This window comes from Dermacentor silvarum, chromosome 3 (assembly GCF_013339745.2).
Source record: "Dermacentor silvarum isolate Dsil-2018 chromosome 3, BIME_Dsil_1.4, whole genome shotgun sequence".
Classification (NCBI taxonomy): Eukaryota; Metazoa; Arthropoda; class Arachnida; order Ixodida; family Ixodidae; genus Dermacentor; species Dermacentor silvarum.
The window spans coordinates 199,778,045-199,793,601 of NC_051156.1; the positions used below are offsets into that span (position 1 = coordinate 199,778,045).

At 46.1% G+C, this 15,557-nt stretch overlaps 1 protein-coding gene across 1 annotated transcript in view; it reads left to right on the plus strand.

Moving 5' to 3' along the window:
• Positions 1-15,557, plus strand: part of LOC119445144 (uncharacterized) — a 62,276-nt gene that overhangs the window by 21,344 nt on the left and 25,375 nt on the right. The window contains exon 6 of the mRNA XM_049664897.1: positions 2,532-2,620. Within this exon, the coding sequence (XP_049520854.1) occupies positions 2,532-2,620 (89 nt within the window). The remainder of the gene's footprint in view (positions 1-2,531; positions 2,621-15,557) is intronic.

Sequence of the window (15,557 nt, forward strand, 5' to 3'; positions counted from 1 at the left end):
GAACCGATTCCAGGTGCAAGCTGTCACTACCGTTGCACAGTGACCCGCGCGCCGCCAATGAGCAACCCCCGCCGATGGTCAGCGTTTCTCCCCCGGTGACATTGGCCATTCAATTGAATAAACGCTGACATCAGGAGGGAACCGGGGCCTTTCAACCGCACGGTGGGCATCGGGCGCCGAGTGGCGCGTTGACGAGGTTGCGAAGTGTGTCGCTGTGTGTATGGCGGTGACGGCCGTCAGGGGGCGTGGGGGTGGCGGGAAAAGAGAGGAGCTTGTAGTCCATCGGGAGCTCAGCGGTCCTTACGGGCCACTGATTGCCGCCGTCTGCGACGGCGACGTGTTTCTGTCGTCGAGGGAAAACGGGATGTAGGGAGGAGTGGGGAGCAGAGCAAGCAGGAAAGGGTAAGTGGGGATGATGGAGAAAAGAGAGAGAGGAGGAGAAGAGAACAGCCTCGGCGATAGCTGACTTGCTTCTGATTAAGTGGTTCGTTCCCTGACCGTGGGTCACTAAGCTGAACAAGAACGCACGGTGCAACGACTGTTTGTTATGAAGAGGACCCCCCCCCCCCCCCGTCTATAGAGATTAGTTCGTTGTCTGACGGGGGAAAAGGACGCTGCGTTGTACTAGGGGCATTTCACTACAAATGGAAAAGCCGATTCGCCGCAGACTGGGGCACCATGCGTCAGAAGTTGTCCTTCGGAAAGAAGAAAAGAGTAAATGTATGTGGAAACGGGCATATAAATAAATGTCGCGGACGACTGTACACATCGTAAAAGGCAGCGTAGGTGTACAACTGCGATAGCTCCCGATTTTTTTAATTTTTTTTTAGGTATCGATGAAAACAAACGGGAACAGAAATTAACCAACATCGCTGGAAATATGGACATGCCTTTTGATACCGAGAGCAGTTTAATCTAAGCTTAACATGTATTCTAATTATGTTACCGGGGATTCCTGCTTGAAGAGAAGGTATAGGAGTTCACAGAAGCATAGCCCACGTATGGGATTAAAGATTGTATATCTGAAAGGGCGCAGGCGTGCAGAACGAAAGCCCACACACTCGTGCAATAGCACAGACTCCATTACTTCAGCTTTTATTAAGGCTTGCCTTGAAGCCTAAACAAAATGTAACGTATATCAGCGTGACGTCTGATCCGCCTACCTTTCCGAGTAGACAGTTCAATAAATGACTCCACAAATTTTGCTTCCTGACAAAGACACGCAATGACTGGCCCAAAAGACCTCTTTTATTTTTCAGTTTTTCTTTTCTTTCTTTTTAATCTTTTTTGATCAGTTTCGTGCTCCACTAAATTCTGCTGATTTACGTGCCAGAACCGCGATGTGATCATGAAGCATGCAGTACCGCAGGACTACGAATTATTTTGACCCCTGGAGTTCTTCAACATGCACCTAAATCTAATTAAATGAGCGTTTTGGATTTCTCCGCTATCGAAATGCGGTCACCGTGGCCGGCTTGGAACGTGATTTAGAGCTCAGCAGCGCATCGCGACGCTTGACTTCGTACTTTAGCAAGGTTAGGGGCTGGGCGATCTGGTACCAGCATTATTTTACGACGCAGTGCCTGTTTCGCACGTTGTATCCAGTTTATAGTTTATTTGTTCGTGTGTAATCGGGTTCCGAGTTATATCTTGAAGGTAATAATTCAGTACGTGGGAACAGTTGGACCTGTAAACAAGACGATAATATTGGCCTATTTCATTAGGGAGGCCTCAGGGAGAGGCCTTCATTCTGCACAGGACAAAAAAAAAGGCTGATAATGATGATGATGATGGTTGATAATGATAATGATGATGATGATGAGATAGCAACATTTCACCCACGAGACATGACGTGACAATGTGCACGAATTCTTGAGTAAAAAGAAAATCGGCATCAAGTCACTGAATTAAGCTCTTGCCATGCCACGCTGTCGCTAATTAGAGGGAGTCACTCGCATTCCACTGGACCCTAGAAGAAAATTGCATATTCTTCTCATAATGAACATGGATTGCGCGGTGTGACAGTGCCATGAGAAGCTTTTTTTTCTGCTTTGTCTGTCGGTAACTGAATCCTTACTGCTTGGCAATTCTGTATAATGAAAAATTCGCTTCACAGTTTCTCAGAAAGTGATAATAACAGTGATAGCCAGCGCAGTATTACTCGCAATATTACATCCGAAATATCCGCGTAGGAATCGTACAGCATCAAGCTGTTTTTGCATTCAAGAAAAAGTGCGACGAAGAAGAACGCAAAGGCCGCGCGTGGCATTCAGTGAATAAAAGGATCGACAACAAGGAAACGGGGAACGCGAGAGTAGAGTAGACCTCCTGACAAAGTTCTTTCTTTAGTTGTCATGGGTTAACGTACGCGGAAATCTTTACACGGAAGCTACTATTGCGAGAACACTGACGATACACAACGCTTCTACGTCATAAAAGTATAATGACGTGCGCGCGCCTTGCTGTAGCATTTCGACTTCGCACTGGTGTCTGACGATTGCGCATCGTTTCCTTCCTCTGTCTGCCCACAGGACGGTGCCAAGCTGTACATGAGGCACCACAAGGTCCCTCACCAAATGCAGAGGAGAGTACAGCGATGGTACGACTACTCCTGGTCGAGGTGAGTATATATATATATATATATATATATATATATATATATATATATATATACCATGCGTTTCACGTAACTAGAACTGAACTTCAATAGTAGAGCGAAACACCTTAGTGAGACCAGCTCTATATTGTTCGTAGTCGTATTCAGTTACTGAGACTACTTTTTCAAGTGTGATTAGTTAGGTAATTAGCTTAAGTAAGGTGTCGGGAGCCTGCCCTGACAGCTTATAAGCCAAGATAGCCACGTGAGGTCTTCCGCAGTACATGAAGGGGACAGACTTCAGTGCCCTACTGTAGATACGGGGCACTTACTTAGTGCGTGTGAATGAGCTAGACTCGTGTGCTCACTCTCTCTCTCTCTATTTCTTTACCTCATCCATCCATCTCCACAAGCAAAGGGTAGCAAACACGACAAAGTCTACTTAACATCCCTGCCTTCCTCCTTCCTTCCTTCTCTTTTTCCTGGTTTATTATGCAAAATTTGTAATATTCCTCTTAAAACAGAAGTCGTACTTGAAGAGGTGTAGAGCGCGGTAAGAAAAATCCAATTAACTTGTCTTCAAGACACTATGTTTAACGTGGTTCTTTTTAACACGATAGCGTTAAAGGCCCCATGTCGCAGAAAATCCGGTGTCGGCGTCCGGCGTTGGCGTCCTGTGAGCGAAAAATATTCATTACGGCACTAAAGTTCTTCTTCTATAGTGCCAAAGTTGCTCATACCTTGTCTTACATTCTTAACAACGTTACTCCTCGGAATTTTGTCAATGACAATAGCAGCCCTCAAACAAATGTCATGAAACCAAACACCGACAGTGCACGCCTTTTATGGTAAATTTTCTAAGACTGAAATATTAAAAGTGAGAACCAATAACAGAAGACCGGCCCAAGCAAGAGGCCTCGTTTCTACCAGAAAGCTCGCCTTCGTGCATGGCGTTCGCCTCCAGCGTTTCCCGGTAAACATTTCGGTTACAAAAGCTGCAGTTGCCTGGAAGCGTGAGAAGCAGTCAGGGATCTTTGAATGCTATTGCGTTCCACTCTTAAAGGCGAAGCTAAAGCGTCCTCTAATTTTTTTTCCTGACACTGAATAAAGCCTGCGAAGTACGAAAAGAAATTACGTAACTTCGCTCTTACGTGTCCGGATTGTAGCTCTCTGAAGCGGTGTTTAGATACAACAAGAGTCCATGCGGACCCGAAAGAAAAATAACGATTGGCCCCGGCGTGCAGCATGCATAAGCACATTTGTTGTGAAGATCGACACCCGCTACGGCCGTAAATGATGAGATAGGCAGGCGCTGAATGCGGATGTAAACACACTCGCGATCTTCTTTCTTTCTTTCTCTTATTATTATTTTTTTGAGCGCTGTCATCCAGACGCGCACAAGCCCCATTACGTAATTTGTTTTCATACATCGCGACCGTTTTCGAGAGCCAAACAGAAAAAAAAGAAAAGAAAAGAACCTTCTAAGAAATACGGTCACAGAAATAAGTTCATTCGGAGTTTCTAGGCAATCTCTTCAACCTAATAAATACGACATGTGCCCTCAACCAGATAGTCTAGATTTCCAGTAATTAACCATAACTAATTGAGCTTAGAGGTAGGCCTGCAGGCAACATACGCTGCGAGGAGGAACGGCTGGCGTAACGCTCCAGCAGGCATGTGCGCGCTAGGCGGGTGCAAAAACAGATGGGTGAAACACATGGACAGACACGTATATTTGACTAACTGACTGACTAATCGCACTGCAAAAATACATTGAGTAACTCAAGCCGACTACGAACAATGTACATTTGACTAAGGCGTGGCACTCTGTTTTCTAAAGCTTGGTTTTAGTTCCCCGAAACGGGCCCCGTAAATATACGGCTTGCTGATTGAAGGACCACACTTGTCACGAAGCAAGTGGAAACACCAAGAAACGTAAAGTCGACTTTTCCCCCCGTGTATTCAGAACGTCCCAATTGAACGCTTTTTTAAAAGTGTTTTTTGATGGTTCAAAATTATGATGATGATGATTATGAAGTTTTTTCATGGTTCAAGAACAGTGTACCTTTTCAAAAAGAAAGACGCAAGAAAAACACCTACAATTCCGTCGTCTTTCGTGTGTCTACGTGCTTCAATATCTTGTTTCTTTAATTTCGAACCGACTAGCTCTACAAAAAGCACTTCTCGATTGTTGATTTATATTTCAGCAACATTTAACGCCTCTCGTTTTTGATTTCTATAACCATGTCGAGACAGCCAGGGTGGGCAGAGATGTCTCGCTGTATATCTCCCGTCGACTGCAACTTCATTCGTTAGAACAAATGTCTCCTTCCTTCTTTCACATTCTTACTTCTACATTATTGTTTGGTGGGTGAGGGCAGGGGCGGAGTATGAACCCAGCCAAAGATTTAGAACGTCTAGGCAGTGCCACCTACTTCTTGTCACAAAGCAAATATAAAAGAAGAGCATAACAAGCCTTTCGAAGCATTGACGCGAAGCTAAGAGCCCCGCGGGGCTCATTGCGTACACCTGGCACGAAGGTGTACGCAATGGCACGACAGTTTTTTTTTCTTTGTTTTCTTTTAAGAACAGCAACGCTTTTGATACAAGCCACGGACGTAAAAGGGAATCCGCGCGTAGAAAATTTTTGAAGCGGCTTGGGGCATGGGTCGCGCAACTATAATAGTCGAGAGACTTACCTTACTTGTCGAGATTACGCCAGTGAAGCCCACCTCTGTTGCAACGTCATGCCGTAATCCACGACAGTTCCCTTCGCGAAACAATACTTTTTTAAGCATAAGGTACGGCGTTTCTAAGACACTGCGCCAACATTATAAATGGTTATTATGCGGATTTACGCAGGTGTTCTTTTACTGTTTCTTCGTAACTTATCCAAAGCTGAGACCAACCAACTTTCGTTACATAATCTCTGACTAGCCGACAACGAAACGTTACAGCGCAAAGCACGTTACGTGTGCCGTACATCACAGAGGCAAGTTAGCGTGAAAACCAGCCGCCCGTCTAGAAGCCAAGTTGAATTCTCTTGCATGCGCGGAAAATAGAAAGTCGCGTAGGCATACGGTTTCTTAGGCTAGAATCCATGTTCCGAAAAACTAAAATACACCTCGAACCGGGTTTTTCGAACGACAGCTACCGTGTAAGTTGGTTAGCAATAAAGACTTAACGTCGCTTGCAAAACGCACATGTTTAAGCAATCCAGCTAACTGTAGAAATAGAGCAAAGACTGAGGCGTCATTGCCGTTGAAGCGTGACCGGGGTAACACGTGCCCCCTAGCAATCCCTCCACTCCCCTCCCCCCCTTCCCTCCTCGCTCTCCTTCTTCCCAAAGAACAAGAACGATGAAGCAAGAAAGAATGGCTTGGTCGTTTGTGAAATGGCACCAGAGGGTGCCACTGAGCATGTTTCTTGTAAGCAAAAACCAGGTGGCCGGTCAAGGCTAGCTTCTTTATGAGCTACGTTATTCTTCTGGATTCTATCTTTCTTATTCGGGATATTGTCTTTCTAAGCAAATTGCGCACGCCCTGCGAGAGAGGCGAAGGCCCAGCCGACTTTGTATTCAGGCTCTGGTCCAGAAGCAGACACATTCTAAGCCTCTCTTACGCCAGATTGCAACGAAGAGATGTAATACGTGTTACGTACGTGCTTTCTCTAGAGAAACCGACTAAAGCAAACCTCGACGCCACCTGCAGGTGTAAACTGAAAAAAAGAAGAAAGAAAAAAAAAAGAACACTAGAGGGCACGAAATTGCATTCAATGTGGCCAACCCATTCCTCCATCCTCTTCGGGCCTCCCTGAAACTGTGAAAACAGTAGAACGGAAAGTAAAATCTAAGAACTGAGAACGGGCAACAGAAACACAACTCAGCTGATTGTCATGCGAGTTCACAGATTGTTTGCGCTATGTAGCTTCTAGGGAGAGAGTAACGCGAAGCAAGCATGAAAAAGGCGGGCGATTCTGCTGATTGTCATGCTCCGTACGTTGGCCGGGGTTCCTATTTTCTCCCGCCACCGCTTGCCGCCGGCAGTTGTCGCCACCGCAGCTATACTCCCGTTGCAGATTGTTAGCCGCTTTGTTTCTATTTATTTTGTTTGTTTCTCGCTCGCTCCATCCTTTCCTCTCTGTCAGTCTCGTCAGCGGGAGTCCGTCGACACGGTTTGTGCTCTCCCGACTGTCTTTGCAAAAACGATGCCCTGCACCAGATTGAAACGTCAGCCGTTCTGTCGGGGTTTTCCACTTGTTTTTTTCTTTTATCTTCTCCCTCTCTCTGTCTCTATTTCGGTCTTTTTCTCTCGCTCTTCTCTAGCTCTTATTTGGACTGCATCACGCCCGACTGGAATCACGACTTTTTCTACGTTCCATTTTCTACATTTATAGTCGATTTTTTTTTCTTTTTTCAATCATTGCTTTTTTTCTTTTTTTTTTCTCACAGTTCGAGTTTTGGTGACATCGTAGACTTCACTCTCTCTCTCTCTCTCTTCGCGCACTCCTTTAATTTAAAATTTTTCCTGTTTTTGCGCGACTTAATGGCGGTGCTTCGCCCGCTGCGAGTGTTGGCAGTTTACAAACACCGTGACAGTTAACCCTGTGCGGGAGCAGATGAAGTCGGCACGACTAATAAAGTGCGTTTATTTATTTATTTATTTCTTCTACTCTTCCGCTGTCGCCTGGCCTAGATTGCGCGCGCGCGCGCTCTATTTTAAATTCCACTGCCTCGCCTCTGCTGTGACAATGCTCTCCTTCCACGCCAACGTCCTCCCCTGTTTGAGTAAAGTGAGATAGAGCTTGGTGATTTCGCCGGTTACCAGGGTTACCGCGGCTTGCGCATTTGTATACGAGTTAGTATAGTTTGCTTCGTATATGCTTGGTTAAAATAAGAAAAAAAAAAGAGGGCGCCGCTTCTGAAGGGATAGCTTCTGGCTCGTTTGGTCATGGTAATAAATCTCCGTGTACTCAGCCACCTGTAGTTATTAATAGAAATTTATATAATTATTTATTTATTTATTTATTTATTTATTTATTTATTTATTTATTTATTTATTTATTTATTTATTTATTTATTTATTTATTTATTTATTTATTTATTTATTTATTTATTTATTTATTTATTTATTTATTTATTTATTTATTTACGTGCCCGTTCAGGGCATTGAGCAAGGAGGGCAAAGAGGTTACAATACTGTTATCGCATAAACTGTGGCAATCCGAAATGGACTTAGTATGCTTAGGAAGATCATTTCAAGGTGTTATAGCGACAAGCAATGCAGAAAGATTATATTGTTAAGTGTGTACCAATGATGTACCTGAAGCCAGGTGCATTACGAAGCGGCTATACGGGCTTTGTTACGATTCTCTTAGTGCGATTTCTTTCGCTTTGCCAAAAGGTATGTTAGACTAATGACTGATCTGCTCTCTATCATTAGTCATGCACTGCTGGACTCAGTGGTTACTGCGTGACGAGTTTTTATGCATAAGCAAATGCTGGCTGTCCGCCGTGCCCGCGACCGGGCCGGTGGGCTAGACGTGCCAGTCCCGACGTGGGACTAGCCGGGTGCGCGACGAGTTAGCGTCATCGCCGGACCTGCAATAAAACTCTTTCACTGACTCACTCATTCGCGAAGTGGTGCGCGGCCGGGCGTCGGCCAGCCCTCCTGACGCTGTAATCACGAGTTCGCTGTAACATCTTAAGTCTCGCTCCACTTCTCAAGAAGCCGACACAAAAAAAAAAAGAAACAGCTTCGCGAAGACAGCATCGAAGTCCAAAAATGATGCGGATTAATTTGCTTTCGAAACAAGATGGCGGTTGAGCAGGAACATTGGAACTGCTTTGGATGCGAAGGTAGTCTGCCCACAGGAAAACCTAGTCATGCTTTCTTAAGCGCCCAATGTAGGCCACGTTGTGCTTTTCATAGGTTCGCACACGCAAAGTAGCTTCTTTCTTGTCGGTGCGAACTGGCTTCATGTCGCAGAGACGTCTTTCGGACAGTTCGATCCAGATGCGTTCCATGGCTTGGGCTTGAAGGTGTCTATTTAGTTGTCAACGCAGGACTGTCTACAATGCTGGCTAGAATTGGAGCACAGCCCATATGAATCAAATGTGTTCCACGAGGTTATCGATCGAAGGAGACAATCCACGGTTCTTCATTACGGCCATGATTGCGCGTGGTGATCGTGCGACACAGCATAAACGTGACGACGCCATCGAGATGTTGTAGCCGATATTCTGTGAAGTGACTAGGCCTAGATGTGGGGAATGAAAGTGAGAGAAACAGGTGCAAACAGATCTACCGACTGTGCCTCCATCTCGATCGCCTTCAAATCGCGCACAGATAAAGCGTTTCGAGGCGTATTTTACCAAATACGCCTCGTATCGGGGGCACCAATCGTCTGTGTTGTACCAGATGACTATGCAAGACTTCTCAATTAAATGACAAGTGGCGTCATCTGCGACTGTTCATTTCATTGAGAAGTCGTGCGTAGTTATTTGGTGCAAAAAAAAGGCCAACTCGCGACTTTTTGGTGACACTATCTGTCACAGACGACGGGCCACTGGGTCGTCGCTCAGAAAAAAACGAATAATTCCCCAGTCACGTCCCCAAAGATAACTCGTAGTTGTTGAACGTCCTCAACTGACAAGGGAGCTTCGTATGTGACGTTTTCACATTGAGCTATACTTACCTTACTATCTCTTTCCGTCGCCCATATCCCCAAATAAATTTCGAAGCATCACTTAAACATAATTATATATAATTCTTTTTTTTTCTGAACAAAACAGGTAAATATGGCGCGATAATGCGGCAATTATCATTTGCATGAAGCGGAGCAACGCATATACATCAATTTTCCTGCTATATAAGCCAGTCGCTTGTTGACGCTCAAATATTCGCACCGAAGTAGCATTTCTACAGTAAGCCCATCACGTTTGCGGGCGTTACTCGCTAGCGGCCGAATTCTCAAAGCTTTCCGGTCACAAGTGCTTCTTTGCTATTGGCTGGCCATCTTCGGCAATAATATGTCCAGCGTCAGGATTAGATGGAATTTGCTCGTACGAACAATTCTGGAGCAAGAGCTTCTTGCGAACACTCTAAACGGCAGCCCATAGATTCTCCTGCAAAAATTACGACAGGCAACTGTGGCACTGGCGTGCGTTCAGCGACATCGCGGGAAGCTAGGATGGTTAGTACGTGTATTTGTATAATCTTGGTCTCATATGGCTTCAGGCGTTCTAGTGTGGTTGTTTACTAGGCTTCATCTTACTATTTCAAAACACTCATGTTTTTTTTTTTTTTTTTTTTTTTTTTTTTTTTTTTTTTCTGAGCACAGCGAGGCAATTTGTGTGTGCAGGCACGCGTAAACATTGTGGATTGTTGCATTTGTAACATAACATTTCGTTAAAATGATCAATTTGCCAACTCACAAAGCCGTCTGAAGCCAGAAAAAAAATGCTCGGGCAAATCTATGTTTTGCGATAATTACCATGCTGGCTGATTCGCCACGCTTGCAAATCTCATACACACTAGCGCCACTGTTCCCCCTGGTGATTTTTCGGGAAACGTGAAGTCAGAGATGAACGCATTAAGAGCAGACGCAGCGCTATTACTTTTTCGCTGTTTACAAAAATAGGCCCAGCACGGCTTCCGGTATTGCCCGCTGACATAGGCCGCTAAATCTAGTGGGCAAGGGCAAGTCGCAAGAGTGCAGAAGCCCACAAATTTCCGAACCATTTTCTTCTTCTGTATCAAATCACAACTTTATAAGTCGTCCTTGCCGTAAGTTATGCAAGAACCATTATAAGTATTACTCTTCAGGTAATAGGCGTCCTTCTTTTATCTGATTATAAAAAAAAAGCCGACTTTCCGCACAAACTATATTACGAAGTATTACGTGCCGAAACCATGGCCTGGTTATGAGGCACACTGGATTAGGGGGCTCCTGGTTAATTCTTACTTTCTAAGTTTCTTTAACGGGCACCTAGGTACAAGTATAGGAACGTTCTTGCGCTTCGCCCCCATCAAAACGCTGCCGCTGCGGCCGGAGTCGAACACCCAACCTGGAACTAAGGAGCGCAACGCCAAAGCTCCTAAGCTACCGCCGCGTGGCGCAATTTCCCGCACATTTAAAGACCTTTAAAAGCAGTTTCTCTTTTTTTCTCGCGTAATAGATTGATAATACATGTGACCGGACATTTCTTTAGGCCTCAGGCTCACCGCTGTCGAAGCGCGGACGGGCCGGCTCTCGGGTGCAGAATGCACATTCCCTCCTCGGTTCTTGCTAGGCCCGACGCCCTCGACGACCTGATGCCTGGCGGAATGATACCTCGCGGGCCCGTCCGCAGTGGACCGGCCTTTCATTTGTCTTCGCAGACGCCCGGGGCCTATTGTTCGCCACCGTGCAGCCGAATCCCCCCCACCTCAACACATCGTTCGCTTTCCGGACATCACGCTGTGTTTCTTTAGCCGTTTGTCGTGATCGCTCCGGTATAGAGTCCCTGGGCGATGCAGACGTGCTGGGCTCCACAGCTAACGTGTAGCTACGTCGGAACCTTCGGCCGCGCCGGAATTACTCGGCGGTGGTGTAGTGCACCCCTTGGGTACGCGTAACATGCTCGACGATTTTAGTCCTCTGGCTGTGGTTTTTTTTTTTCTTCTGTTGGTTTCAATGTTCATGTTCCTTTTATTTTGTGATCATTGCTTTTTGCTAGAGATGTGGTACGCGAACCTAAAGAACGTCATAATCATCGCGTTTCGCCCAACTTCTCTTTTTTTTCCGGCCTGTGCACTTTCTTTTTCTGAGATCTTAGGCGTCTGCTTAAGTCTTAGTTGTGCGATTTCTTCAATGTAGTTTCAGCAGCACAGGCTAACATGCGCGGGATATCTCCCTAGTTTTGTCATTTTTTTTTCATTATCATGAGCGAGTTGAGGTGCCGAAAAAATTGCATCGGCAGGCCTGTGGCTTTTTGTACCATAAACCGAAGTTGCAGTGGAAGAGAAGATAGGTCGCTTTGTGGAAAACGTGGAACAGACAGAGTGCGTACGCGTGTTTACCACTAGGTCTATCACAATTATCTTCTTTAATGAAGTCTTCGAAATGCCGTGGATAAAAAGATGAGACAAAAAAGCTCTCTTAATAAATGTGTGGTGACATGGGCTTGTTGGTTCATCTTGAATGGCAGTAGTTGAGTGCTTAGTAAAGACGAGGACAAAAAAAGGAGACACATGACACACGGGCACTGTGTTAATAAAGAAAGTTATAAAAAAAACGTTGTTACCTAGGATTGGTTGTCCCCTTATTGTGTCGTCCACTTCCGCGCTCTACAAGTAGCATTTTCGACAAGCTGATTCAACAATTCCAACTCATGTTTCTTCAATTTATTCTGTTGTTTAGCGCTGCGTTTTAGCGGAGGATTCTGGTTACCGCAAAACATAGTGTTGCCATGTAAACCTAACAATTTCGGCTCCACCTACCTACCTACTTTGCAGACGTGTAAAATGCCCTCGATTTGTAATATGCAGCTTATTGTCCATCCTTACTAAGTGCATTCTTGCATAAAGAGGCCATTTCAACAGCGACATTTATACAATACAACATGAACCCAGTAATTTGCACCAACTAGCAGTGCTGTCAGCGGGCAGCTTGCGAAGCTAAACTTTCTAGCGTTGTTTATTAGACATTTTAATAGGGAAGGAGCAGCACGAATATATGGTAGCCTTTATATTGCTTACCCCTTAGCAACTACAGAGGAAGCCGCAATATGACCAAAACTGCAAACAAACACTTATCCGCATTTGAGTCTCTACCACGCCATACACCCTGCTGTATTCCTATAAATGCCCACACTGCGATCAATGCGCAACGCTTTACCACATGGCATGGGCTTGCGCGAACGCACCACAGCTCATACCCATAACACACCCCGCCACACGGCAATGAGAGGCAGTGCTGTCCAGCTCTGACTCGACGGACCAGCTCAACATGGTCAATCGAGCGAGAAGGGCAGCTAAGGCCGCTGGACTCCTGGACTGAGGGGACAACCCACTGCAGAGCGGAGGAGCTACCTACGCTCGCGTGCTCTTTTGCATAAAGTTTATTCTCTCTCTCTCTCGGCTGTGTTTGAATTTCGTAAGTTTGTAGCTGTTCCTTCATCGCCCTTCGACCGTTTGCAGCCGATTAAGTGTCAAGAAGGCCTCGACGTCGTAATGTAATGGACATGCATGCGTCCATGTCGTGTATGGTGCTTAAGTGCTTTAAACTGCCATATACCCATTGAAGCCAATGAAATCTCTAGCAGAGCCCTTTGTAGGAACAGTAAGCTATGTTTGATCGCTGCTACAAGAGTTGCCTCGTCTGGGACTCGTGAAAAATGTTGTATGTACTCTTCATCTTCTTCAGTGGTTGCTGTCATCTAACACAACGTGTCGTTTCCAAAGCGATATTAAAATGGATATCTTTTGAGTCGGCACTGTGGTGCAGCCAGGAGCTTTTTTTTTTTCCGGGGGGGGGGGGGGGGGGGGGGGGCACACACTTGACCGGGCAGGTGTGGGTAAAGGGGGAGCACGTGCAAAATGTGCCCCCCCCCCCCCCCCTGCTCCACTCTTCCTGGTTCTGCCCCTTAATCCACGTTAGGTCGGCTTCTGACCAATTGCACATAATAAAACCACATGCTGGGACACAAAAGTGGCTTTGCCACTAGAGGCATATAATTGCAGAGAAGCACTCTTTACAGGATTTTGCTTCATTCATTTGTTATTCTTCGTACAGAAAGGTTGCGGTATTTTGGCGTCTTGCAGCAATTTAAACGCGTCGTAATTTCTCGTTGGCGTCGCCAAACTGGTTACACTGTAGCATAATACAAAAGGAGGAGAAGGATAAATTTATATTGTAAAGCAAGGGAAATTTTGGGAACACGTCGTTTTTGGGGAAGGTCGGAGTCACCGAAACTGTACCGCCTCGATGTGGAGAGCTGACCGCCGTCATGGACATCGACCAGGTTCTTACTTTCTGGGCTTCTCTCCGCGTTAAATCGCAGCTCGGTCCAAACAGGCACAAACAACCCCCGCGGGGTACTAAGTTTCAAACCAGCTGTAGCATCTGTTCCCTCGCGTACTGCTGGCCGTCGTAACCCATTGTGACCCCATCCTTGGTTTCTTCGTTCTACGGCAGCAGGAAGACAGTCCCGTGCACGTAGTAAGACCCTTCTCTTTCTTCCGTTTGCCACTGCTTCTCACCACCCGTTTCTCAATTTCGAACACATTCTCTAAATTCCATTTTTTTTTTCTCTTCAGTTCCAAGTCATCCTCGTAATTCTTTGCCTCGCGTCTTTTCCTTCTGTCTGTCTCAAAGGTCCAGGAAAGAAAAATACAAACTCGCTGCGCATTCGAATGGACCAGAAGGATAGCCAAACGCGTATGGGAGCCGCTCGAGCCATGTCCCTCTGCCTCGGCCGGGAGAGGTCTTTGACGCCGGTGTCCGCTTTAATAGTGGATGATAGCGCAAATCCCCAAAATGGACGGCGACGGCGGCTGCGCTTCGCCGGGCGAGTAGAGGGACTGTCATTTACTCGCCGCCGAGAGCCGAACACCACCTCTCTTGCGGCGATGGTGACGCCCCGCGATTCTCCGGCTCGGCGGCACTGATGCCTGTCCGGACTTGAAGTGCTGGCCAACCTCAGCACCTCCCCTCTTCCTTTCCACTACCGCCGGCCTAGGCCTGTTCACTTGTTCACGTCATCTTTATATATTCCCCGTTGAACCCTTCTTACTACTCTCCCCCTGAAACGACTTGCCGCTAGGGTATATAACCGGCTTTTTCTTTGTCAGCTTCGAAGTTCAACGCTCTGCCTATGCCTACGGGAACAATGTCCGCTCCTCTGTCTCTCTTTTTCACTGCGTAATCTTTCGCGCTTTGACGATCTACAGTATATCACGTATGAAAGTTGATTCTTTTTTTATCTACCCATTTCTTTACACACAGTTCTTTTTCTCTTTCTTTTGCTTTATGACTTTCTGACTTATCTATTACAGTGTTTCTTTCTCTCTCGGTTGAGCTTATTTCAATATAAGGCGAACAAGAATTTGAAGAAATAAAGCTTTCTCGTTCTAATCGTGTTCCTCTCTACAAGAGAGAAGCGCTTCTTCCCCTTGTCACGCGATAACTTCGCTGCCAGCGTAATCCTGAGGAAATCCATTCCGCCAGAGTGGTCCGTTACCGCCGCCGGGGTCGTTGACACCTTTTATTCCAAGACGGGGATGAATTGCCAAGGCTTAACGCGGAAGTGTCTCCTCCCCGGAAACGCGAGGTGAAAAGGAATTGCCCCTCTCTCCGAGTGGATTCCCTGCGCCGGTTCCCATCTGCGCTGCCCCGTGGCTTTTAAATCCGCCGATTAGTTGTCGACCCATTGCGTGCGATCGCTCGTCGGCCCACCTTCGTCACCGCGCAATTCCTATGCGGTGCGCAATTTTAATGGTAATCACTTCAATAAATTAATTTAGGCAATCATTGTATAGTGCGCCAAGCAAGTATTGCAAGGTGAGAGTTTCATGACGCAAACGTGGGTTACGTTGTCACATATACAGCAGAGTGTCAATAAACAATGACCGCAACTTCTGTAAGCCGTCTACGTTGTGAGGCTAAACTGCGATTGCTTGAAACTATCTAACTACCACCATTAATTTTAAAATCTGTTGGAAAATATTTTAGGCGTCTTTGTAATGCGGCCGCACTGCTGTGGCATTGCGTCGAGCATATGCTAATGCGTGTGATCAGCATAGCCAAAGTTGATTTTGCGCCAATTAAAGGCAGCGTGGGAAGGAGGGAGAGGGGGGGGGGGGGGCGACTTCTACTCTGCCAACAAATTCGTTCTTGTACTTTGCGCTGTTCTTGTTCTTGTACTTTGCTTTGTCCTTGTACTTTGTCGCGCGCACCGTATCTTCCAAGCGATCTCCAC